Raw genomic sequence first — 23,835 nt, forward strand, 5'->3', positions numbered from 1 at the left:
ATTGAAGGCTGCAATGTCGGGTGGAAAGAAGAATAAATGGAAACAAGTAGAGACTGCCTTTGAATTCGAAATGACCCAAACACAATTATGATGATGTTTTTGTATGTATGTATGTATGTATGTGAAGAAAAGAGAAATATCGAGTGAAACAATGATCAAGAAAGAAAGAGGTTTTTTCTCTTAATAAATAGCTGCTTTTTTTTTCTTTTAAGAATTCTTAGGTGTAACCATATATGCCTTCAACTCAAGAATAATCATAGAATTTGGGTAATTTTGATCTTCCAATCTACTGCACACTTCAAATAAGGTTGGGGTAGAGTATAGTGAATCTATTTGATGACATGTCCAAAAATCTATCTACGATCCTCTTTCGATGCTCAAGTTGATAGAGACGACGATAGTACAGTACTAAAAAGAGACTAATATGATGTTGATGATGATAGTAGTCGTCGATCCACCTTAGAATATTCTCTACAATCGTAAGATGGATTAGTAGTACATACACTTAGGACATTAGTGATGATGGTGTACCAGATATACTCATCGAAAAATTAGAATAGAATTTGTTGTCATGGTGATTTTGTCTTGATTGACTACGACTACCATAGTACAGTAGCAATGTGTGGTGTTGGTGAGTGAGCTCGACGATGAAGAATGTTGTTGTAGTGCCACTTTCTCAAAGTTTGAACTTCTCGCTTGTAAGGCCCGATTGGAAGGAAATATGTCGCATTCGCTTGATGAATCGGTCATAAACAACAGCTCATGAGCACCCAAATCACAGTCATCTGTCCAATCGAGCTTGGTGGAATGATCGGCGATTGGGGATGGAGAGGATTGAACATCACTTTGAAAAGGAAGATTAGGTTTGAGTGGCACAAAAAGAAAGTTGGTTTTGGAATTCCTATATTTTTAGGATGACATATTAAATATTTATTTCAAGGTGGATTATGATTAACCTCTTATCTCCGAATCATATCTTTTGAGTCTTAAAGGGATTTAAATTATTTGGAGAATCACAAATTCAAGTACAAAAAGAATCACTTATAAATTAGAGTTTTTTTTGTTTTATAAATATCATATATATATATATATATATATATATATATATATATATAAGGACTTATAAGGTATTATGAAAAGATACGATTGACATCTCGATTAGGCTACTGTAGTTTTGATCTACGTGTGTAAAGATGTCCAAAGTGTAATTGAAGTGTTTCTAAAGCGAAAACGTTAAGTTACCACTTACATAAAAACTGAGGTCGTAAGATCTCTTTAATATCCAAGTTAGTAGTCCGAAGTAAATAAATACGTAAAAAGTGATCTGTGCGATAAGAAAATTTTATACTTAATTATAGAGAGACGAAATATTATGTGAAGAGGGCATCCTTAATTATCTCTAATAATCTATCTTTATCCTTTTGTCCACACAACTATTCCTCGAAATTTTTGACGTACACAAAGGATCAAAACTCAAGATATAATTTTATCCATTATATTTGATGATTATCTCCATGAATGTAAAAAAAAAAAAACCAAATCATGTAAATATTATATTATCTTCTCTGATCTGAGTCTTATCGCTGATTTCTGAATTTTCTGCTTTGGTTCGAAGGTCTTTTTCTTCTCTCGAACACTGGCTCGCTCTCGAATATCGAGGAGGATGGCGGTGTTAGATTGTTTGGTCACTGTTTAAGCGGATAATTGAAAGGATAATGTTAGAATAAGTAGTTTCGCCTGTGGAGAAAGAAGCAAAATACAAATGAACGCCACCGACACACTTCATCATCCCCATGGCGGCCGCAGTGCGTGCATGGCCCGCTACAGCTTTGAGAAGGAGACTTTTTTGGCGTCGCCACCAGTGGTTGCATGCACCAACTGCCACGAGATGAGCTCCGACAAAGAACAAGGACAGCTATTATCTGCGTTTGTATATATGCAGATGGTTGCGAACGATAGGTATCAGCACATGAAAAGACGAATAAAGTGATGGCTAACTTTAACTACCAAGTCAATCTTAGATCAATGTCTTTCTTCTTCTTCTTCTTCTTCATCTTCTTCTTCAATATTCATAAAGACCTTCGATCTTAGGTCTTTTTTGTCGTCTGCTGTAAGGAGGAAGACATGAAGAAGCATGTCACCTTTCGGACAGAGCATCCAAGGTCACTCTGTATAGGTGAGGAGACTCATCTTGCAAAATAGAGGGAGGGGGGTCACCGATCTTTTAAGTCTCTTCCCACACTTCGATTTATATCTTTATGGCTTCATTTTTAGATAATTTTTTATCTAAAATATTTTAATATTTTTCTCTCTCATCACATGAACAATAATATATATGATTGTGATGATATCGTTCGGATCAACCTGATTCAATTTAAACCGAGGTGTGTAAAAAGTTCAATATGGTCGAAGGTTCAAACGCTTCCATTACGAATGAGGGAGACTCGTCGACTACGAGGTGTGTAAAAAATTCAATGTGATCGAAGATTCAAACGTTTTCTTTATGGAGATGAGAGACTCATCATAGTCTGTCGACTTATACAAAGATCAAGATACGATAGGTTTTCAAACATAGCTCCTCCGAAGTAGAATAATTTTAGTAAATAATAATTAATCTCGATTATCATATCCAGCTTTTTATAGTAGGCAAATCAAAAGATTCATTTGACCTATTATTTTGGACTATGTTTGAAATATATTTCGACATTGATTGTATTGTCACGTGTCGAGTTGCGATGAAAGTAAATATTTTTTTTATTAATATAGATAACCACGAAGAACGTGGAAAATTTTAAATGTGTTACATACTCGTCTATGAAATGAAAAAGATTGATAGCGTCTCGTCGTCGGCTAGCTCATGCGGTTAGCTAGTCATTTAAAGCGTCAGATATGGATCGTCCCAACACATCTCGCCACCAATCATGCACGATGACGAAAACTATTTCTCATCTTTTCTTTGATATGTTAATTTCTATATGATCATGACTCAAAAAAAAAGAAAAGAAAAGAAAAAGGAAGTGATGAGACAAGACAGATCACCTAAAGATGCCTTCATCCTCTTCCACGGGTCATCTTTGTATAGATTAAGTGATATCTCGGACTAAAGATATGCTAAGATTTGCTCTCAAGAGGTTTTCACTGTCGATCCTTACTATATTATATTAAATCTCAAAATAAAATTCTTAATTTAGAAAAGAACTCCAAGTTTTTCTTCTCCCACGACATTTCGTAATTCAATTTTTTAAATTTATTTTGAATATTTACTAACTTGAACGACGGAGAAACGTTAGGGAGGTGAAAGCTAGGAACTTGTCCTTGTATCTCCTCCTCCACCGCCTAAAGTACTAGTAGCTAGAAGGACCACCATCAATTATTTGTGAAGAAGAGAAAAGAATGGTTCCTTGAGCTACAAGATAAGAGCAATGGCCTCGGTAGGCCACGTTCCCTCTCGTCGACTATGAGAGCGACTCTGCCTCGTGTGTCTTCGTTTTCACTACCTTACTATAAATCTAATTTTGACGTGCATTTACTCTCCACATTGATCTTTGATTCCAATTAGTTGCAACTCACCAGTGTTTTGGTAGTTGTTCATAAGTCAAGTAGTTGACGAAAGATTCCTTGGTAATGTTGAGGCATATGATTAACCTATGTGATCTCTTCATAAATCTTTTCTTAGGTCTTCACTGAAAGATTATATCTATCCATATATATATATATATATATAATGTAGTCTATATAAGGGGCAGCAAGTGAAGCTTATGTTAGCGGAAAAGAAGACTGGCAGTAGAGGAAGCCTCATTTGGATAGGGGGACGCGACCAGAGATGATGAAGCTGAGCTTTCTTCTCCTGTTGGCCGTAGCGATAGCTCTTGGAAGTTGTGCGAGAGGCCAAGCTGAAGGCTTGAAGAAGGGCTTCTACAAGAAGAGTTGCCCTCAGGCTGAGGAAACCGTTCGGAGCATCATATGGAATCACGTCTCGAGCAACTCGGAGCTGCCTGCAAAGTTGCTGAGGCTGTTCTTCCATGACTGCTTCGTCAGGGTACGTACGAGTAAGTTTTGTTCGAGGAAAGGGAGAGGTCGGCAAATAACATGCATGCGCATTCGCATTCTCGATGACAGGGTTGTGATGCCTCCATCTTGATCGAGTCGACCTCCGACAATACTGCCGAAAAGGACGCAGGCCCGAACCTATCGCTAGCAGGCTTCGATGTCATCGAAGAGGTGAAGACGTCATTGGAGACGGCATGCCCGGGGACGGTCTCGTGCGCAGATATAGTTGCATTGGCGGCGAGGGACTCTGTCTCCTTCCAAGTACTGTTCCTGAGCTAAAACTACAGTGGTTGTGGTCATCGATGGTGGCGCTCACGGATGCATACATTTGCAGTTCAACAAGCTTCTGTGGAAGGTGAAGACCGGGAGGAGGGACGGCACAATCTCCCGGCGATCGGAGGCCCTCTCCGACCTCCCTTCGCCGGCCTCAAACTTCTCGGTGCTGGCCGGGCAATTCGCGAACAAAGGCCTCCACGTCAAGGATCTCGTCGTCTTGTCAGGTATAGTTGGGTCGACCATAGGCCGATCCCGTAGTAAATTCGAGTCGGCGTCACGCGTCTACTGCTTCATGCACTGTGCGAGGTAAACAACGGTTGTTGATAACGTTCGCTGTTACGAGGACGACCGCTGGCGTCGTGCAATCATACACAAGAAGCACTGTGGCGTGATTCATGGCGGCCGGTGGTCGTTGGGCTGTCTCATCGACGAAACCGGGTTCCGTCGTGCAAGCAGTGCCGAGGGGAATAGCCAAAATTATTTTGGATCTGTAGCGGCGTCGCTTGATACGACGACAGCTTGTGGGGGGTGCAACGTGGGCTCGCCGAGCGACTAGACTATGTCGACATTGCTTTTACTGTTGTTGCTTTAACGAAGGGGAGGAGGAAGGAAGAAGAAGAGGAAGGGTACCAGCAATTCGTGTTGAAAACCTACTTTGACTGCAGGTGCACACACCATCGGGGTCGGGCACTGCAACCTGTTCAGCCAGAGGCTGTACAACTTCACCGGGCAGAACGCGGAGAACGACACCGACCCGTCGCTGGACCCGACCTACGCGGCGTTGTTGAAGACCAAGTGCAGGAGCGTGGCGGACAACACCACGACGGTGGAGATGGACCCGGGGAGCAGCACCGACTTCGACAACCACTACTACGCCAACCTGCAGGAGAGGAAGGGGCTGTTCGTGTCCGACGCCGCACTCCTCACGGACCAGCGGTCGGCCAAGCTGGTGGGCAAGCTGCTGCACCCGGGAGACTTCTTCGACGACTTCAAGAACTCGATAACCAGGATGGGAGCCATCGGCGTGCTCACCGGCACCGACGGGGAGATCAGGAACAAGTGTAGCGTCGTCAACTCCTGAAACCTGATGTCACTTTCTCGTGAACAAGTGTAGCTGTTATCTACTCGTTGGATGTCGTAATTGATAAGATGGTTGTTTAATAACGTTAAGATGGGTCATTACACATTTCTAACTTAAATAGGAGATCAGAATTTCTATGTTACCGAAACAATACGTCGGTTGACGACATCCTCATGCACCGAGTATACATACACTAATCGATCGATCAAAAACTTCACATGTACAAGAAGGAATTTACCAGTAGTGTGTTTTGTTGTAACTCTACTTTTACAAACATAACAAGATTGATTGGTAGCTTACCGATGATGTACAGGAGGATTATTTCGAAGGTGATATGACAAATTACATTACCGGAGGAGGGAGGAACAATACTAGTACAACATTGCACACTAGGCAAAGGCGATGAGGTAGAAATTTCTCCTGTTTAAGGTCGGTGCTTCATATGTAAGCAAGAGAACTCCTGTCATTAGCAGACTGTGGCCGGCCTCGAGTGGGCGTAGGCGGTCTCTGAATATTGAGCTCCTGCAAAAACATTGTATCCAAAGATGAAGGTTGGTGGGTCAATCCAAGGAACTTCTTTTTTATCCGAAAAAACAAAAGCTGATAGAATATCAAACATGTTCTGGTAAAATGGAATAGACTGTTGTGTCCGAGCTAAATTTTTCTTTTTTAACTACACCTTTTGCAATTTCAGATTGTTTCTAAATCTTCTTATATCAGAAAAAAAAGAAAGTTATAAATAAGTAATTTATCACGAAAACAAAATAGAATATTGAACATGTTTTTAAATCTTCTTATATCAGAAAACTCTGAAATTATGTTCTATATTGAACATATCGAACATGATATCAGAGTGTTCCTCCTTTGGCCTAAATGGTATACAAGGTAAAACACAAAAGTATCATGATGGCACTATTGATAAGGGCCGAAGAATAACTTCACACAAAGATGATTCATATTCATGTGATGTGACCGTTAGTTCTGACCTGCATCCATGTGTCCTCTACGGCATGCTCAGGTGAAGACTCGGGTGACTGAAGCGGTGGTGGAAGCGGATGAATCAACTTGGGAACTACCACTAACCCCCTTCCAACAACGAGTATTGCCCCAGCATTATTTGCCGTACCTGATGCAAGTTACATCGCAGTGAAAAAGCAGTATTTACGAATGCATTGTAACAGAAGGAAAGACGATGACAACATTACCACAATAATTAGTTGCTGAAAACAACGTGATTAACTGTCCCTGAGCAAACCGTTCGAAACCATCCATCACACATTCATGAGCTCTTATGATGAGCTGTAATTTGTTTCTCTTACAGAATTCAGTGACTCGGTCAGGCTGCAAGTTCAAAGGACTTCACGATTACTTCTAGGCTGCTACAAAAAGATAAAAGTAGAGCCTAAACATAATCGATCCATTCAAAACAATGTGGCTATAGGCAAGCAAGTGAATGGGGCACAGAAACAGACTGAGACAATGTATACTATCATGTGCTATGTATATCATCACATGAATAAAATGAGAATAAAAGTAGACAGCATCCTTGAGTGCATTTTACAATTACTTGTGAATCTTGCAACCATTGTCATCAAGTCAAAATTAGCATTGTTGAACTGGCTGCACACAGATAATCTGGAGTAAGGGCCACATTCACATGGGTTTGTCATTTATAAGTCTGTCACCTAACTTCTATGTGTCAGAACCATTTCACAAGTATCTGAGTCACAAAAAAAATACAGGCAACCATGGATTGCCATGGGACATGTTTCTTATTACCATGATTTTCTTTTCTCATCCCTTTTGCCTATAAATATACAATTGTGTTAAAATTAAGCTTATCTCTGGACGTAACAATGTAGAACTTATTATCACTGTTCAAGTCAATGGCATGCAAATCCTCCATAATATAACATGGGAACTGGCTAAATTGTGTTCCCAAAGGCTGATGTGAAGTGTAAAGGCATAATGTAAATTTAGCAATGAGCAGTTGTTTTTGTAGTTTGGTAAGTTTGCATCAAGTCTGGTTAATACCCAGAAAAGTGAAAGGAAAAAGGAGGGAAGGCCACACTAAACATATTCATAATGTTTGAAAGTCAAAAAGCAAGACTTCAAAAAAAAAAAACAGAAAATTGCATATGTTTGCTTTAAGCTAAGACCAAATTCTCAGGCGTTTTTAACTCCAGTTTCTAGGTAGTATCCGATGTTTTTAACTCCAGTTTCTAGGTAGTTTCTTAGCATGAAGCAACCATAATGATAGTTAAGCATGTAAAGCAATTTATAGGACATCAACTAATGATTGGTAAATTATGCATCAAGCATCACAATTTAAGAGTAACCTTGTAGTCATTCAATAAGCAAGCAGTCTCATAAAAAATGATATATAAATATACCCCAAAAGTGACCAGGCCAGGTCCCCTGGCATTTGGTCTCAAACCCTCTATGCTATCATTCTCTGTGGGATCAGACCTGAAAATTGAACGATCATCAGTATAAATTTTCAAAGGTGTGACAGATATGATGTAAATAGGAGTTGCATAGGACTTTAGTACCAAAGAAGGTCCATTAGAATAATAGATCCAACATCCATGGTAATGGGCCTTTCAAGCTTCTCTATCTGCTCGACAGAGTTTATAGACCTCCCAATACCACCATGCATACAGATAATCTTCTTCTCTATGAGAGCAGCAAGTGGAAGGTAGTTGAAAAGTTGATTAAATCGAGTCCATGCCCATATCCCATCATTTTCCCCCTGAAAAACTATCTAATTAGCAATTTCTGATCATACAACCATGAAGGTATTTATAGTCATTTATCTTCCTACCATTCTCTCAATGCATTCAAGACGAAAACCAAAAAGAGCGTTGATGTCAGCTGCTTCATGGTTTCCTCGGATCAGATGGACATTCTCCGGATACTCTATCTGTATCCATTTGTTAAGTTTTATTGCAAAATTTAGAAAGGTGCATATGATAAGAAATTTCAAGAGCCAGAACTTACTTTCAGTGCAAGTAGCAATGTTATTGTTTCCAAGCTATGCTGACCTCGGTCCACATAATCCCCCAAAAACAGATAGTCTATGTACCTGAAATACAAAATGACCATAGATACAGAAAAGCACAAAGCCACTGCCTATTATCACAGCACAAAAAATATATAGGCAAGTATTCTGGTCTGCATGATTAAATTTCTATTAGTCAATATATGACGAGGAATAAAAGTCCCATGTCCTGCTTGATCTAGAATGTGAGTTCTCAAAAGAGTTATTGAGGGATTAGAATCAAGAAATGGTCATTTTGCGTGTAGTCGCTCTTCGACATAGCTAAGAGCTGTATGAAACAACTAACGTAAAGGTACAGTCATCCAAGGCCACAAAAACCTAATAATTTTCAGATGGCTGACCACTTTTGCTCAAAATGATTTTATTGAACTATGCTAAATAAATAAAGAATCCATTCCCTGCATTGAAGATTTGATGGTGCCACAAACAAACTAGAGTTACTAGATAACCTGCAACACCTTCCGGTGTGCAATATGGCTTTACCACATTAAAAAAATAGCATGTCAGAGAATGACAAGAGGGAGCAAAAGGCAAAAGTTGCCTAGTGATGCAGTTAAAACACCAGCTGCATAAGCTTGGTCTTCTTGACGGTGATATAGAGAAGGTTTTTCTTAATTAAAGAAAAATTAATGCTTTCAGTAAAGAAGCATACAGCAACATTTCCGAATCATCAATATTCACTCATTAGCCAGACCACCAATAATCCATTTAAAATGCATAATTATTATTAGTTTATTATGATCAAAAACCAATAAGCTTTCAGGATCAGATATGTAGCCGAAATCGACTAATCAAGTTCCTTCTACTCATTATGTTTTGATCATGATACCTAATTGTATTTGTTAGTCTCTTGGTGATTCAGATAATCTCTTATCAAAGAAGGCCAGCTAAATTGGTTTCCCAATCCCAAGGAAAATAAACACCCTGAGATACTGCCAGGTCAAATTTTTGTTAAATGTATAGAACTGTTTTGTTATATTTTTCATGCTTTTCCTGTCACTTTTTACCTATTCTTTTTCTTTTTCATCCTGGTCACCACCAATCTCAGCATACTAAAGATGTCATTCATTCCAAGATACCAGTCTGCATGCTGACTGGAACTCTGATTGTATCAAGATCCGCTATTCTAGTCTCAGCCTATCCTAAGATAAGAAAATTTTGAAAATAGAAAATATATTTATGTAAAAACCATGATATGACGTTTCATGTATCGGACCCGAGCTGATCCCTGGCCGGACTAGCATGGGTTTGGTATGTGCCAATGTATCACACTTGGTACACAGATGTGCTGTGAAACTTTTTTAAGATCCGAGTATATAAGGTGTTGGAAGGCATGTGCCATGGTCCGTGCCGCCAATCTGATAGACTGCCAAACTGATACATACTTGTTCGGACAAAATGTACAACCATGATAACCACTACTAAATTTGTCATAAATTCCATCAAGGTTTTACTCAATATGTACCACTAGTTTCTAACCTTCCTTTCAGCACATATACTCTTACCTGATCTACTTGCAATACCACTTTATGAAATTAACATAATAAGCTTTTATATAATATCCTGCTTCAAACAGACCTATTTTAATGAAAATATTAACAAAAGAAAAAGAAAACAGCATATCAACAAGTCAATTTTTGAGTCTTACGTTATGTCTCCCGCAGTCGAGGGAAAACCATACTCATCAAATAGTCTCATAAGATCACCAAACTGACCATGAAGATCACCAAATACTTTAATTGGAGCTTTCAGCTGCAAGACTGTTGGTTCTTGCCTAAATATCTGCTCAGCAGCATGACAAAGTTCACCAACTTCATAGGAATCAAGAAAAAATCTTCTGTTAGCAGGGGCTTTCCAACATCTTGGCCTGAGCAAAAAGGATATTATCTGCAACAAGATACCTTACATTAAACATTTCTGCTACAACTCCAGAAAGAATAGCTAAGTCACATGCTTGCCTTCTTATGCAAGCCTTGTGGAGATTTCTGCCTATTCAAGAACTTTTTTGCTGAGTATGACTGTTCACCATTTGTAGGATGCACTCTTCTACTCTCATTCTCGAACTGGTCCAATGAAAGCTGCCTTATAAGCCCTCCTAGGCTGCCAACAGTTTCCTTAGCAACCACCACCTGAAATGCCAGAATATTAATGATCACAGATTCATAAAAATGGGTGAGAACTGAAAAGTTGGCAAAAAAAAAAAACATACCGCTCGAGAGTGCAACCGTACATCTGGCTCAAGAGAATAAGCAACATCTGAGGAATCCTCTGCATTTGAGAATTCATCATTGACTTGAGATTCTGACTCTTTGTCATCTGAGAGGCTTTCAATTGATGCTTCCTTTGCAGCTCGCCAGACAGCACTGACAGCTTCAGCTTCAGCAGCAGAAGCTTCAGTGAGCAAGTCAATAGATTTCTGATCCACACTGACAATAAAATCAAGACCCATATCAGCCTTCAGAACTTTCCTCAAGTTCAGCAAATATATAAAACGATATAAAGAAAATGAACTGAAAACTGAAAAACCTCAAACTGGCAGACGAAGCCATCCCTGATTTGTTATCCAATTCTTGTTCGACAGACTGTGAATCCGAATTAACACTTTGATTAGGTTTTTGATTTACAGCAGGGACCCTATCAGAATTGTACATGGAGGAACTAATTTCAGATTGCAAAGGAGAATTTTCTGCTACAAGAAAATCACCAAGTAGCATATCTGCAAAAAGGTCAACACTACAATTTCAGAGGTTAAGAAAAAAAGTAACAAAATTCAGAAGTGAAATAAATTTATTCAAAAATAATAATAAATTGATTCATGAAGAAGACACATAGCATCTCTCAGTTAATTATCATTGTCAGCATGACCAACAGAAAAATGCTTATGCATTCAAAGCTCAAATGCTTGTATCATCTCAAAAGCAATCACGTTCACTGATAAAAATATATTTTGTTCCTGATAGGGAGGCAGTGTTTATAGCTGTACCAAAATGTATATTGTGCTTTTGGAATTTGATTGATTACACTAAGTGAGAGAGAGAGCGAGAGAGTGAGAGAGAAAGAGATATCAACAGCTTGACAGCTGTTGATGATACAAGAGGGGAGAGGGGAAAAAGGTTAAAGAAGTCTTGATACCAGGCGGAAGGCATACCACCCAACACACTTGTTTGTATTGGTCATATTTCAACCAGACTGCCCGGCACATTAAGTTTACCAGGCTATAAACGCTATTCCAAGGTAGACCAAGCAAAATTACACAGTCTGTGTACCACTCATGGCTCAAACCAGTAAAAGCCTGACACATACTTACCGCTACAGCTGTTTTTCTTTAAACCTTGATGGTGATCTTATGAATAATATCTCTATGCTAGACATGCTAATGAATATAGAACTGCAACAATAAAGTGAATAAAGTCAATGAACTTTAGCTTGGATATTCATGCACTCCAGAATTCTTCCCATGCAGCTATTAGAACAGCCAGCAACATAAAGCAAGAAAAATCGCTTGTGACTGATAATGCCTTATGATAAGTCATGCAAGCAATATGTTCACGATGTAATATAATAAGCCATCAATCAGTTTTGTATTCAATTCACAATGACCAAATTATTGGACTAAATAACAAGAGACCAGACCTTTCCTAGAGTCCAATAAGAATACAGCCAAGACCGGAGTAATAGAGAAGTTATACCCATAGCTTTGTTCCAACCAAGCAACCTTGCATGTTCACTTCTACAAGTAAGCATTAAGAATTGGAAACACCAGTTATGGTCTAAAATCTAGACTAGATGAGTGACAGTCATTTACGATTATCATATCTGCAAAATATCTCTCCATCTTAGTTGCATACATATAACCACAGTTGAGTCATATTCTGCATTCGCAAAAGCCAATATTAAAGGTAAAGTTGACAATCATTGTAAGTTGCTTCTTTTATACCATAAACCTAAACACTATATTAGCAAGAAAATCATTGAGAGTTAAAAAGGGTAAATCAATTTATAATAAGGGTACAAAGATAATCATATGATCTCATATCAGGGGAACGAAAAGGCCTGCTACAATTGCTTGATCTAATGCAATATAAGCTACTAAGCATAAAAAAGTAATAACCAGTTCCTTGTACAATTAAGCGTTACAATTTACCTCCCCTAAGGCCACCATAGACGTATATTTGAGTGCCAACAGAGGCTGATGCATGGCGACACCTACGCAGAAGTTCCAAGGAACCATCCCGATCAGTTGGTGACTTGTGAGTGCGAGCGGACGTTACAATTCCATTTCGGTCCAACCACACCCCAGCAGCAGTGTCCAGAACTTCAACCAGAAATGTGGTTACACAATATTTTTGGATAAAATAAGCAGTACACAACTTGCAGCAAATGGTTGTTAAGGCTTACCTGCAATAGCACCTTCACCTTCAATATTTCGCCCTCCCTTGAGAGCACCTCCCGTAACATGCAAACGAGCCCCTACAAAAACCTGTAACTTGGACAGTCACTTTAACTGAAAGTGTACTACAAGAATTTTAAATTACTGCTAGAAGTATCTTTTTGTAAATATGCGTGATCAAGAAGCAAGCAGCAAAACATACTATGAAAAAGCAATCACTCCAAACTCATAAAGCCAGTAGCCGTACCATGTGCTAAAATTCTCCCATATAGAAATAGGTAACACCAGAAGAAGTTTAAATGTTTTACATAGTATACATAAGAATTGTAATGCATCTGATAAGACCACTTACCGCTGCATGCTGATACCTTGGAGATGGTGACACGCCAGGAGCTAGAGTCCACTCCCATTGGCCATTTGTATGCATAAGCAGTCCATAAGCATCGGACAGAGACTGCACGCACAGTAAGCAGGTTTATTCAGTAGATATCCTGGAGAAGGCCTTTAGAACTCCCACTTATACACTTGGTATTTCGTATCAGAAACCTCACAAAACTTAAAAACAAAAGCATAAAGAACAGAACAAAAGGTGGTTAAAGAACATCTAAAACTTGGCTGGATTAACAAATCATTTATACTTCAAATTTTAGTTAGCCAAGAAGTAGTACAACAACAAGAAACAATTATTTTTTAGTATATGGGGCTGGCTACATGGTTCATTTTCCACCATTGCGCCCTATTAGGGCAATGTCACTGCTTAATATAAGGCTAGAAAAATCTTTCCATATCATGGCTAGCCACAACTTCTTTGGCCTTCCTCTACCTATCTGGACGCCACTTATCTGAATTTGGTCAGCTAAATGAAAGAAAGTCAATTCTACAAGGCAACAGCTAATATTCACATCCTGACAGAATGCAATTACAATCTTAATGTGCCAAGAATTTGTGTGCATTTTGTGAACTCACCTTGTGCTTAAGAGCTAGACCATGTTTGTCTCCTTCAGGTTGAAGACAACAATCCTTGTTACTGTAAGACTAAACAACGTGGTTCGGTGAACAAGGCTCCTGCTATTGTGGTTCAATGTTTAGAGCTTTAACCTTAGAATTGGAGGCTATTCCCATGAGTCAAACTCTTGACACCCAAATCACAAAGGAATGTCATTATCATGGCTGTCTGACTTCAATTTAAAAATCATGTAACAAAAGATGCATTATATTCAACACCAAGAAGCAGACACTGACACGGGACATGGGCACGACACGATACAGACATGGCAACACATCATTTTTAAAAAAAATTAGGACACGGACATGTCGAGAACACGTGTATTTTTTAATATATATATATAATATTTGATTAACATGGGTTTTGTAGTATTTATACTTAAACGTTATAAACTAATATTTGCTGAAATTTTAGATCCAAAAGTCTCATATCAGGGTTTAAAGATCAGTTGATATTTTTGTTGGAATTTGGATCCCTATTTGGGACTTTCTTAGAACCCCACAATTAAAATATCCCATGCTAACTTTAGCTAATGCTCATTTTAAGATGCAAAAATATATTTGGTAGTGATCTGTGAGCTTGGATATATGATTAATGTTACATGAATTGCCTACTGCTACATGTTAGTTCTTGATAAACCTCTAGACATTACATTTCTGCTTGAAATTAATCATAGGTATAATAAAAACTTTTATGTGGTTAATAAGAAGTGAAGGAAAATGTAATTGTATATTCAGCTGTAGATAACATATTTTTTCTATTAGAATTAATAACAACCACCGAAGTATGATTTTATAATCAATTAAGAGAAAATATTAATTAAAGCATAGTAATATAGGGTCCTTCAATTAAAAGTTTATTTTAAAAATAAATCAAAAAATTATTAACTAATTAAGATCTTAGTTTAGAATTGATTAATAATTTAATTTATTTCTAGAGTCCTAATTACTTTAACTAAAATACAAAGTGCAAACCTGCAAGATTTCTTAGCATTGAGGGGAAACACGCCACCATGCATCCCATCATGGTTTGGGGGGGAGCACACCACCATGCATCCAATCATGGTTTTGGGGGAAGCATGCCACCATGCATCCCACCATGGTTTGAATCAGCATTGTACCTTGCGACACAGGAGAAACCTGACCTAAATCTGGGAAAGTTGAAGATGGGCAAACTGTGAAGGATGGGTCTGGGTCAGCATCGTGCCTTGCGATGACGTTCTGTAACGGACAAACTTCTAAACAAGATGTTGGATGTAATGCTTATGTCTGTCCGTTGTCTTTTGGCATGTTCATGCCTTGTACAGCAGATAGAGGGGCGGCCGAAGGCTAAATAGTCCCATGTTAGTTGGGTTGGTGGCCTTTTTAGGCTTGTAAATAAAGGTTGTGTCAAGTGGACACGAGCGAGAGCTTTTCGGTCTGTAATGGACCATTTTACCCTTTGTTGTGCAACTATTCAGAGCTTGTAAAGTCTGTTTGTAATTTGCATTGTCTATGAAGTGTTTTTCGGACATGTTTGCTTGTGGATCCCGATTGAGGCGTTCTTTTTAACCCGTTCTCTCTTTTGTTGGTCCTAAGGGACAATGGGAGGCTTCGGGGAGGCTGACCTTTGCGGACGGACGCGCGAGGGTGCCGCACGCCTTAGGCAAAACCAGCTAAGGTCGTGACATTATGGTATCAGAGCGGGACAAGCACTCATAGAAACACTTGACATGCAAACGTGGGGGACCTAGCGGGGCTGCGTTGAGGGCAGTCAGCACACGCGCGACCGTTTGAGGGAAAACGGGCATGGAGATGTAGGGAAAAGAGTCGCTCAGAGGAGCGAGCATCCGAGATTGGCATTCAGAGGAATGGCCAACCCTTCGCGCAAGAGGCACCACGAGAACAGGCAAGCTTGGTTGAATGCGGAGCGCACAAAGGCTGGGATGGTTGAGTTTGAGCTACGGCTCAACGTTGACAACTATACTTGATGGTGCTCTAGGCAAGCGAGGCGCTTGGCAAGAATGAGACCATCCAAGGTGGAATGAGTTGTTCAACGACCAAAAGAGTTATGCAAAGCTCACAGAGGTGAGGGGAATTGCTAACTCGAAGAATTTGGTACTCATGCATGGGCTTGTATGCGGACGATGGAATGTTCGTGGCCATCCCAAGGCGACCGAGACTCGGCGCCATGGAGCATTGAAACTTTCTCTTCGTCATGTGAAGGATACGTCCGGAGGAGGCTGAAGTGTGCAACGAGTTTAGCATGTTGCTAGGCCTTGAGGGGTGCGGCGGTGGTTGTATTGACGTGGAGGCGCAATCTAGCAAGTGCGTTTGCAAGAGGCAGAACAATGCACAGTTTGTTCAGCAGATCGGAGTAGTCCAAGGGGATGGGGGTCTCCGAAACGAAGAGAGATGTTGCTCCAACGGGACAGTTATCTAGGAGGGATAAGTCTCGGCACTTCAGAGGGAGAATCATGTGAGACGGACTTCACATGTTGAGGAGGAGTACCTCACAAACAACAACTTCATGAAGCTCGATGGACTGAGCAAGCGGCGAGGAGTTGTCGCATGATCTCGCTCGAGAGAATGCATTGGTGGATGCATTGCGAGATCAAGTGGGGGAGCGACCTGAAGCAACTTAAATGAAGGCACACTTAGAGTCGATATGGAGATCGGACTCAAGGGAGGGCTGACCCGTGGAATGGAGGGCGCGAGGGCCACCATCGACTCAATGCAAAAACGAGGAGCGGAGCAACTTGGGTGTAACTTGGCGAAGTACCCAAGCCGCATGAAGGGATCCAGCAGAGAAGTTGGAACATGGAGCAGAAGCACAGTGCTTTCCTTAGACAGAGGTCAAAGACATGAACTCTTGCAGAGGCAAGGGTAGGATCATGTTGTTCCATGGGTCCTTCATTCTGACGGAGCGGACTCATCTTGCATGGTGCCAAAGACGAAGGGAGCTTCTGGGCACTTGCACCTTATCTCGGAGGAGCATTTGATGGAGGAACTAAGGCGACTCAATTTGCGGAGGCGAAGTTGGGTTCAGAAGGTCTTTGCACGGGGCAAGAGGACGCAGAGGCGGGTACTCTTGGAGAATATGCCACAGTGTTGTCATTCAAGTTGCCATGAAGGAAGCAGTGCGCAGCGGAGATTGTGCTGGTAGGGGTAGAGGCCCAGGATCCAGACAATGGTGCACAAACTACAGTGAAGTCGGTGGACTTCGGGAGCTACTAGGCGACGGACTGCCCTAGAGTGGTGCTTCATCTAGGTGTGACCCAAGAGTGGGTGGATGAAGGTCGATTGCCAAAGGAGTGAACAAAATCGAAGGTGGAGGAGACCCTGCGATGTATTGGCAGAGGCCACACATGGAGGGTTCACAATTCGAGTTTATTCCAAAAAGATCAGAATGCAATGGAGATATCACCAGGAGGCGACATGGTGCAGCGGATCGTGGTGGAACAGTTCGTGGCAATGCGACACACACGACATTGTCCCGTGAGGGATGAGATCATATGGAGGTATGATCGGGAGTTACTGGAAGCTCCACTTCGATGAACAACACGACGGCAAGAAGGGCTATGGATTCAAGGAGTGAAGGCCATGGTACCGCAGAGGCGGGTCTTCCGGGCGTGCATCGAATTTTGCATCGGATGAAAACCTTGGTCATCAGCATATGGGGGCTTGGTTCCACGAAGGGAAAAGTTCGAATGCAAGTACCAGTGAGTTCCATGGGAGGGACTTGATCATGCAGAGGTATGATCGAAGCAACTGGAGAGTTGGATTGCTCCAAAGCTCATATTCGCTTAAGGGAGCCCGACAAGTCAGAGGACAAGGTCGAGTAAGCGAACGTTGCTACCAAGGAAGCTAAGGAGAACAGAATCGGTGCAAACTCTACAACGTGATGGCAGAGGCCATGCATGGGAGTTGCAGTCTGTCTTTCCATCGACCAAACGGACTGCTTGGAGAACACAGAGGTGTTGAAGCAGGGGGTCGAAAGGGGCGAGGAAGCGACGATGAGTCCAGAGGGACTTAGCTACCCAAAATCAAGCATCAGTTAGAATGGAGGTGGACTCAGAGGAGTGCCACGGAGACATCTCTACTGATTGTGAAGAAAAGGGATACAGAGGCGAGGCGATGGATAGTAGGGCCATGGGCATGGCAGCGCCATGGTACCGCAGAGGCGGGACTTCCGTGCAAGTCATTGATCCCTTGCTCTCACGGAGGGAGAGCACTTGGTCGTGAAAGGGGCCGAGGAGGTGGAGCATGCAGAGGCAATCTCCAAGTACCGAGACAAGGCTGAAGGGCAGAGGCCAAGAAACTTCGTAAGACCTGTGTCAACAAGTTTCTCATCAAGATAGCCGTAAGTGAAGGACTTCGGGTCATGCAAGAGTGCACGACCAAGGAACGAAGCAGGCAGTACGCGGTGCTGTACCTTTGCTACTCAGTGGAGTAGGCGGCAGGGTTGATGGAGAAGACGGTACAATCGCACTCGAAGTTGGGGTGAAAACTTCCTGCATTCCAGAAGTTCAATGGCTTTGAGAAGGTGAATCACAGTAGCTAACTCAACGCAAGGAGTGCAAACACTTCGAGTGCTTCAGAAGTGTGAGCAAAGAGCAGGCGAAGGCTAGTAACCAGCTCGATGCATGAAGTACAACCTCGAGGAGGCGGGCGAAGTCAAGTAACCTTTGCCTTCTCAACTCTTAAGAGAATGGGCGAAACCGAGTACCCCAGTTCTCTTATCTATCCAACAGAGGAGCTCTGCACAAGTTCAAAGACCCTTCGAAGATAACGGAAGACAATAGTTGTCAAATCCTCACCAGCGGTGATCAGTGCTACTGAGAGTAGATTGTCCGCTTCATTTCCCAACGAAATGCCAATCGAAAGCGGAAGTGATGCGAACCTACTTGGATGTGACAACTAACTAAAAGAAGAGTCAATGAGCAGATTTTGTGGAGGAAGGACCCAAAACTTCAGAAGTTTGCGAGGCGATGCTCGTTAAAGCTCCAACAAGCATCCACCCAGTTCAAGCAACATGTGGAATTTTTGAGAAACTGGCGCAGTAAAGATGGTCTTTTCCTTCATCTGGCGGATCCGTAGGAATCAACAAGGATCAACACAACTCAGCCAACCCCCCACACCAGAGTCAGAGTCATTGGTGAGTTGAAGCAGCATGGCGGATCAAAGGTTCGACTACTCAGATACAGCAGCGGAGAGCAGCTGGGAGCTAGGAGGCGCATTGCAGCTGGAGCGGAAGATTGAAGACTCAGCAAAGGCGAAGAGTTGTAGTGTTCACAAAGGCTTCGACGAGGACGTCGAAGGGATAAGTGGGGGAGAATGTAACGGACAAACTTCTAAACAAGATGTTGGATGTAATGCTTATGTCTGTCCGTTGTCTTTTGGCATGTTCATGCCTTGTACAGCAGATAGAGGGGCGGCCGAAGGCTAAATAGTCCCATGTTAGTTGGGTTGGTGGCCTTTTTAGGCTTGTAAATAAAGGTTGTGTCAAGTGGACACGAGCGAGAGCTTTTCGGTCTGTAATGGACCATTTTACCCTTTGTTGTGCAACTATTCAGAGCTTGTAAAGTCTGTTTGTAATTTGCATTGTCTATGAAGTGTTTTTCGGACATGTTTGCTTGTGGATCCCGATTGAGGCGTTCTTTTTAACCCGTTCTCTCTTTTGTTGGTCCTAAGGGACAATGGGAGGCTTCGGGGAGGCTGACCTTTGCGGACGGACGCGCGAGGGTGCCGCACGCCTTAGGCAAAACCAGCTAAGGTCGTGACAGTTCGCCGGTGAGGATGAAGGGTGGGTCAAGCGATAGAAAGGTGACGTCGTTTGCTGGTGAGGAAGAAGGGTGAGTCCAGCAATAGAAGGTGAGGAAGAAGGCTTTGCGAGTGAGCCGAGATGTCGCCGAGGACCTGAGGGCGAGGGACGGTGGCTTACATTGGACACAGGTGGGCTCGGGGCACTGGGCAGAGCTGCAGCAGTGTCGTCAGTGCCCCTCCCCGAAGCTGATGGCCCTCACGTGAGGGCCATGCATGCTCAGCGACACACGTGAGCAGCACGCATGAAAGGGCGCAGAAGCAGTACCCGTGTCCCAAAAAAAATAAATAAATAAATAAATAAGACACATGTCCAGTCATGTCGGAGACGTATGTGTCCGTCATGTGTCCAACACTGATAGGCCCACCAAATTGGCGTGTCCATGCTTCTTAGATTCAATAACAAATCTCGTGCTGGTGGCTTAGTAGCGCTTGAAAACAAGGACTCAGTAGCCATCAAGTTTTGTAATGATCAACTATAGACATGATACAAGCTATTTGTTTCCAACTTTCGGAGTTCAGACACAAACATTACCACCATATTCACAATTAAGGGATATGTCATAAGATAGTTTTGGCCTGTTTTATTCTGTTATTGTTTCTTACCAGCCCTTTTATTTTAAGTAAAAAAACATATTGAATATACCAAGGCTGACGCCGTTCAGGCATATGATTGTGACCAACTCTTAATACAAGACTACAAAAAACAAAGCCTGGCTTTCACAAGAATGACTAAGTAGCATACAAATTATATCAGAAGAAAGCCCACAGGTTACGAGGTATATAGTTCATGAGTATAACCACATCTATGTGAGAAAAGAAGTCAATCAAACCAAAGAAGAATTTAGTAGACACCTTTTTGTTAACTGACATACTTGAGTTATTTGTAAAGAATGCTGATCAGTAGAAGGAACCATAAAGGCATAAATTATAACAAAAGAAAAGAATAAAGCAGTTTGTACCATCCCAGAAGAATCTCTTCCACCACAAAGCAAAAGCATGCCATCAGAACGTGCACTTGCAGTGGCATACCTGTGAAACAGCATAATGAATGGAAAACAAAACCAAATGTCACAATAGTCAAGCTAAACTACAATATCCCAACTTCACATGGCATTCACACTTTGGAATTTCCATCACATGTCAAAATGATTTAATAAAGTACAAACTGCATAAGTAATAAAAAAGTCAACTCTACTTATTAGTTGCAAACTCATATAGTTGACAAAAGTATAAATGAACTATAGAGTATAGACCAATAACAAAGTGGTATATAAAATGGTATTGCTAAGTTACCACAGAATCTACTCAGAATAAATCAAAAAATAATATCCTTCAAATATTAACAATAGAATCATGTATGCACACAACTTCAAAAGAGAATGTCCACAAAATTAAAATTTTAAAAAATACATTTATCCTTCTTTTATCCAGAGCCATGCTGCACCTTTCACAAGTAAAATCATCGAATGATGCCCAAAATAGTTATTGCTCAAAAAGAACCTAACAAACTTTGCAAATAACAAAGAGAAAATGGACCCACTGCCTTCACTTTCCAACTAATACTACCAAAGGAAGCAAAATCTCACATTCGAGCTGAAGGTCTGTCGCCTTCTGGGTTTAGTTTTTGCCATCTGTAGGGTTTCTGTGCAGTGTCCAAAGCCCATGCATCAGAGAGAACTCTCTTGCCTGAACAAAAGAACCAAATTTCAATTAAACAAAATATTAATGAATAACCAGTAATGACTCAATCTTCTTCCTGTTGCAAAGCACCCAAAGAAAGACTTAAGTAGAAAACATAGTAGATGCTTATTAAAGAAAGCATTAATAAATGCAAATGAAAGATGCAAAAGAATTCCAAAATCTGACCCAATATGCAGGTGTGGCCTTGAGAATCTCAAGGTTCGCCGTACCGTACCGTACCGGCGTTTCGACCCGGGCTCGGTACCGGTACGGTACGGTATACCGCTCGGTACACCCAGGTGTACCGAGCGGTACACTCACGTGTACCGAGCACTGTACACTGCTACAGTGCTACTGTACACTGCTACAGTGTCGAGTACGGTACGGAGTGGTCCGCGTACCGCTGGCCTATCGGACCGGTATATACCGCCCGTACCGGGCGGTACAGTCCGGTACGACAAACCTTGCTTGAGATGACCAAAGAAAGATCAGTAGATGCAAACCTCAATAGTAGAATTTAGACAAAGTTTGCACCATCACTTAAGGACATTTAGGTATATATTATCATTGATGCTTTCCTCAACCATTCTAAATCACTCACTTTTAGCAATTACATCTAGGATGCTAGATGAGACATTTATAGCTTCTATCAAGCACTAATATGATCAACGTATATCAAGTGGAACAAGACAAATCCCTCTTCACTGTTATGCAATGCAAGAATGTCAATAGGTCAATATATGTGAATTTATGGCCAAATTTGAGGTATGTGATTGAAAATAATTTTTTTTTCTATTTATTGTGCTAAAGTTAGCAAGAATTGAAGAACAGAATTCCGAGAAAGAAGTTAAACACGAAAAATAAAGAAAAAAGGGACATCCATTTCGAAATTGTTAAGATGTATCAATTAAGTTTTCAACTACAGAGGTCAACCATGATTTTTCTCATGCTGCACATAGGGCTGTAACCATGAGACAAGGAAGACAAACCAAAAGTCTATTAAGAAGCTAATTTACAAAAGAAAACATATGATTACATAATTAGGCATGTTAGGCCCTTGTTTGTTTGGCAAGTGTTTCATTTATATCCTTTCAAACTCTCTTGCCAGAACCACCAATAAAACTGAACACTTAGAAATCGACAGACAACTTTATGTTTTTCACTAATTCTCAATAATTCATTTGCACTCTTGTACCACATAATCGTTAAGCTGATTGAGCATAATATTACGGTTCAAAGAAACAAACTCACCATCATTGCCACTGATTGTAACAAGATAACGCTGAGCTACCAAGTCCATGGTATGGCCATAGCGAGGACCTGGCCCGGGTCCTTGAACAACCACCCTGCAACAGACCACAACAGCGCATTATACAGACACTACTTGTTTGACACCCTCATACGTAAACCAGAAAAGGCTCGTAAAAGACTGACAAAGGACACTTTGATCTTCACCTGTGCCACTTGAACTTATCATTTGTCAGGTCAAGAACATAGAGATCATCCGTCGAGTGCCCGGCAGGTCCAATGCCACCCTAGTAGAACCAATCACCAGCTATTTGTTTCAGATAAAGAAAATTGAAGAACACTCAAAGCCCAATAATTCACGATTGGTACGTTCCTGTCCAAATCTTGTTACCTGGAAAACAACCATTGTCCCAACCACTGCAGCGGCATGTGCAGCCCTCGGAGAAGGCGGCTCTCCCACGGGATGAATCCTGCCAGTCGAAAAAGAGGATTGCTGCATTCGCATCAACAAAATCAACTTGTAACCGGAGATCATCGACGACGATGAAGAGAAGTCCGCACCTGGTCCATTTTCTGGTATTAACGTCATACGAGTGAACGGAATTCGTGACTCCCGCGAGCCCTTCACACCAACAAAAGGGGCACCACCATCAGTCGAAAACACCATCGAACTGCAGGCAAAGCGAGAGGAGGGAAGAGAGGGGCGGTGAGTTACTGATGCCAGGGACGGCGGAGGACGCGCCGCCCTCGATGGCGGTGGCGCCGCCGAAGAGGATGAGGCGGGGCCCGCGGGACTTGGTGGCGTCCACGGCGGTGAGGGAGTGACCGCATCGGGGTCCCGGGGCGTCGTCGTCCGTCTCCCAGCTCGAGTCCAGCCGCCGGTAGTTCGGCGCCGGGATCAGCCACGGCTTCGAGCCCATGATCCGCCGCCACTCCGCCCTCCTCCGCCTCCTCCTCCGACCGCCGGGAGAAATCGCAAGACGTCGATACCGATGAGGAACGCGGACAGGCGAAGTGGAGACGACAGCTGGAAAGAGAAAATAAGGTCTTCGAGGGAGAAACCCTAGTGTGGGTCCCGCTCTAAGTTAAGCTCCCCGAGGGGACCGGCGTGGGTAGGTCATCGCGTTTCAAGAACCCAAGTCGTAACGTCACTGGTGGAAAAAACAACGCCCCACACCGTGGCGACGTCCGGTGTCCGTACACGACGATCCACCACCACAGTTCACGCATCCAATGGCC

The 23,835-nt window shown here is 41.9% G+C and overlaps 2 protein-coding genes across 2 annotated transcripts; one reads left to right on the forward strand and one right to left on the reverse strand.

Moving 5' to 3' along the window:
• The first annotated feature begins 3,751 nt into the window (after nucleotides 1–3,751).
• On the forward strand, nucleotides 3,752–5,510 carry LOC135626985 (peroxidase 3-like). The gene is made up of 4 exons (XM_065132869.1): nucleotides 3,752–4,039; nucleotides 4,120–4,311; nucleotides 4,385–4,550; nucleotides 4,992–5,510. Exons 1-4 carry the CDS (start codon nucleotides 3,824–3,826, stop codon nucleotides 5,405–5,407), a joined length of 990 nt encoding a protein of 329 aa, XP_064988941.1. The 5' UTR covers nucleotides 3,752–3,823; the 3' UTR covers nucleotides 5,408–5,510.
• An 82-nt stretch (nucleotides 5,511–5,592) lies between these two features.
• On the reverse strand, nucleotides 5,593–23,640 carry LOC135626983 (serine/threonine-protein phosphatase BSL1 homolog). Its single transcript, XM_065132865.1, has 21 exons — nucleotides 23,312–23,640; nucleotides 23,158–23,218; nucleotides 22,988–23,066; nucleotides 22,804–22,883; nucleotides 22,600–22,694; nucleotides 21,255–21,354; nucleotides 20,628–20,697; nucleotides 13,211–13,312; nucleotides 12,867–12,948; nucleotides 12,613–12,783; nucleotides 10,995–11,184; nucleotides 10,678–10,894; nucleotides 10,427–10,597; nucleotides 10,117–10,355; nucleotides 8,408–8,492; nucleotides 8,232–8,330; nucleotides 7,960–8,159; nucleotides 7,801–7,876; nucleotides 6,613–6,748; nucleotides 6,394–6,533; nucleotides 5,593–5,929 (listed from the first exon to the last, which is right to left on the reverse strand). The coding sequence occupies exons 1-21, from the start codon at nucleotides 23,514–23,516 to the stop codon at nucleotides 5,846–5,848; spliced, it is 2,682 nt and encodes an 893-aa protein (XP_064988937.1). The 5' UTR covers nucleotides 23,517–23,640; the 3' UTR covers nucleotides 5,593–5,845.
• Nucleotides 23,641–23,835: the final 195 nt, after the last annotated feature.

Source organism: Musa acuminata, chromosome BXJ2-11 (assembly GCF_036884655.1).
Source record: "Musa acuminata AAA Group cultivar baxijiao chromosome BXJ2-11, Cavendish_Baxijiao_AAA, whole genome shotgun sequence".
NCBI classification, from domain to species: Eukaryota; Viridiplantae; Streptophyta; class Magnoliopsida; order Zingiberales; family Musaceae; genus Musa; species Musa acuminata.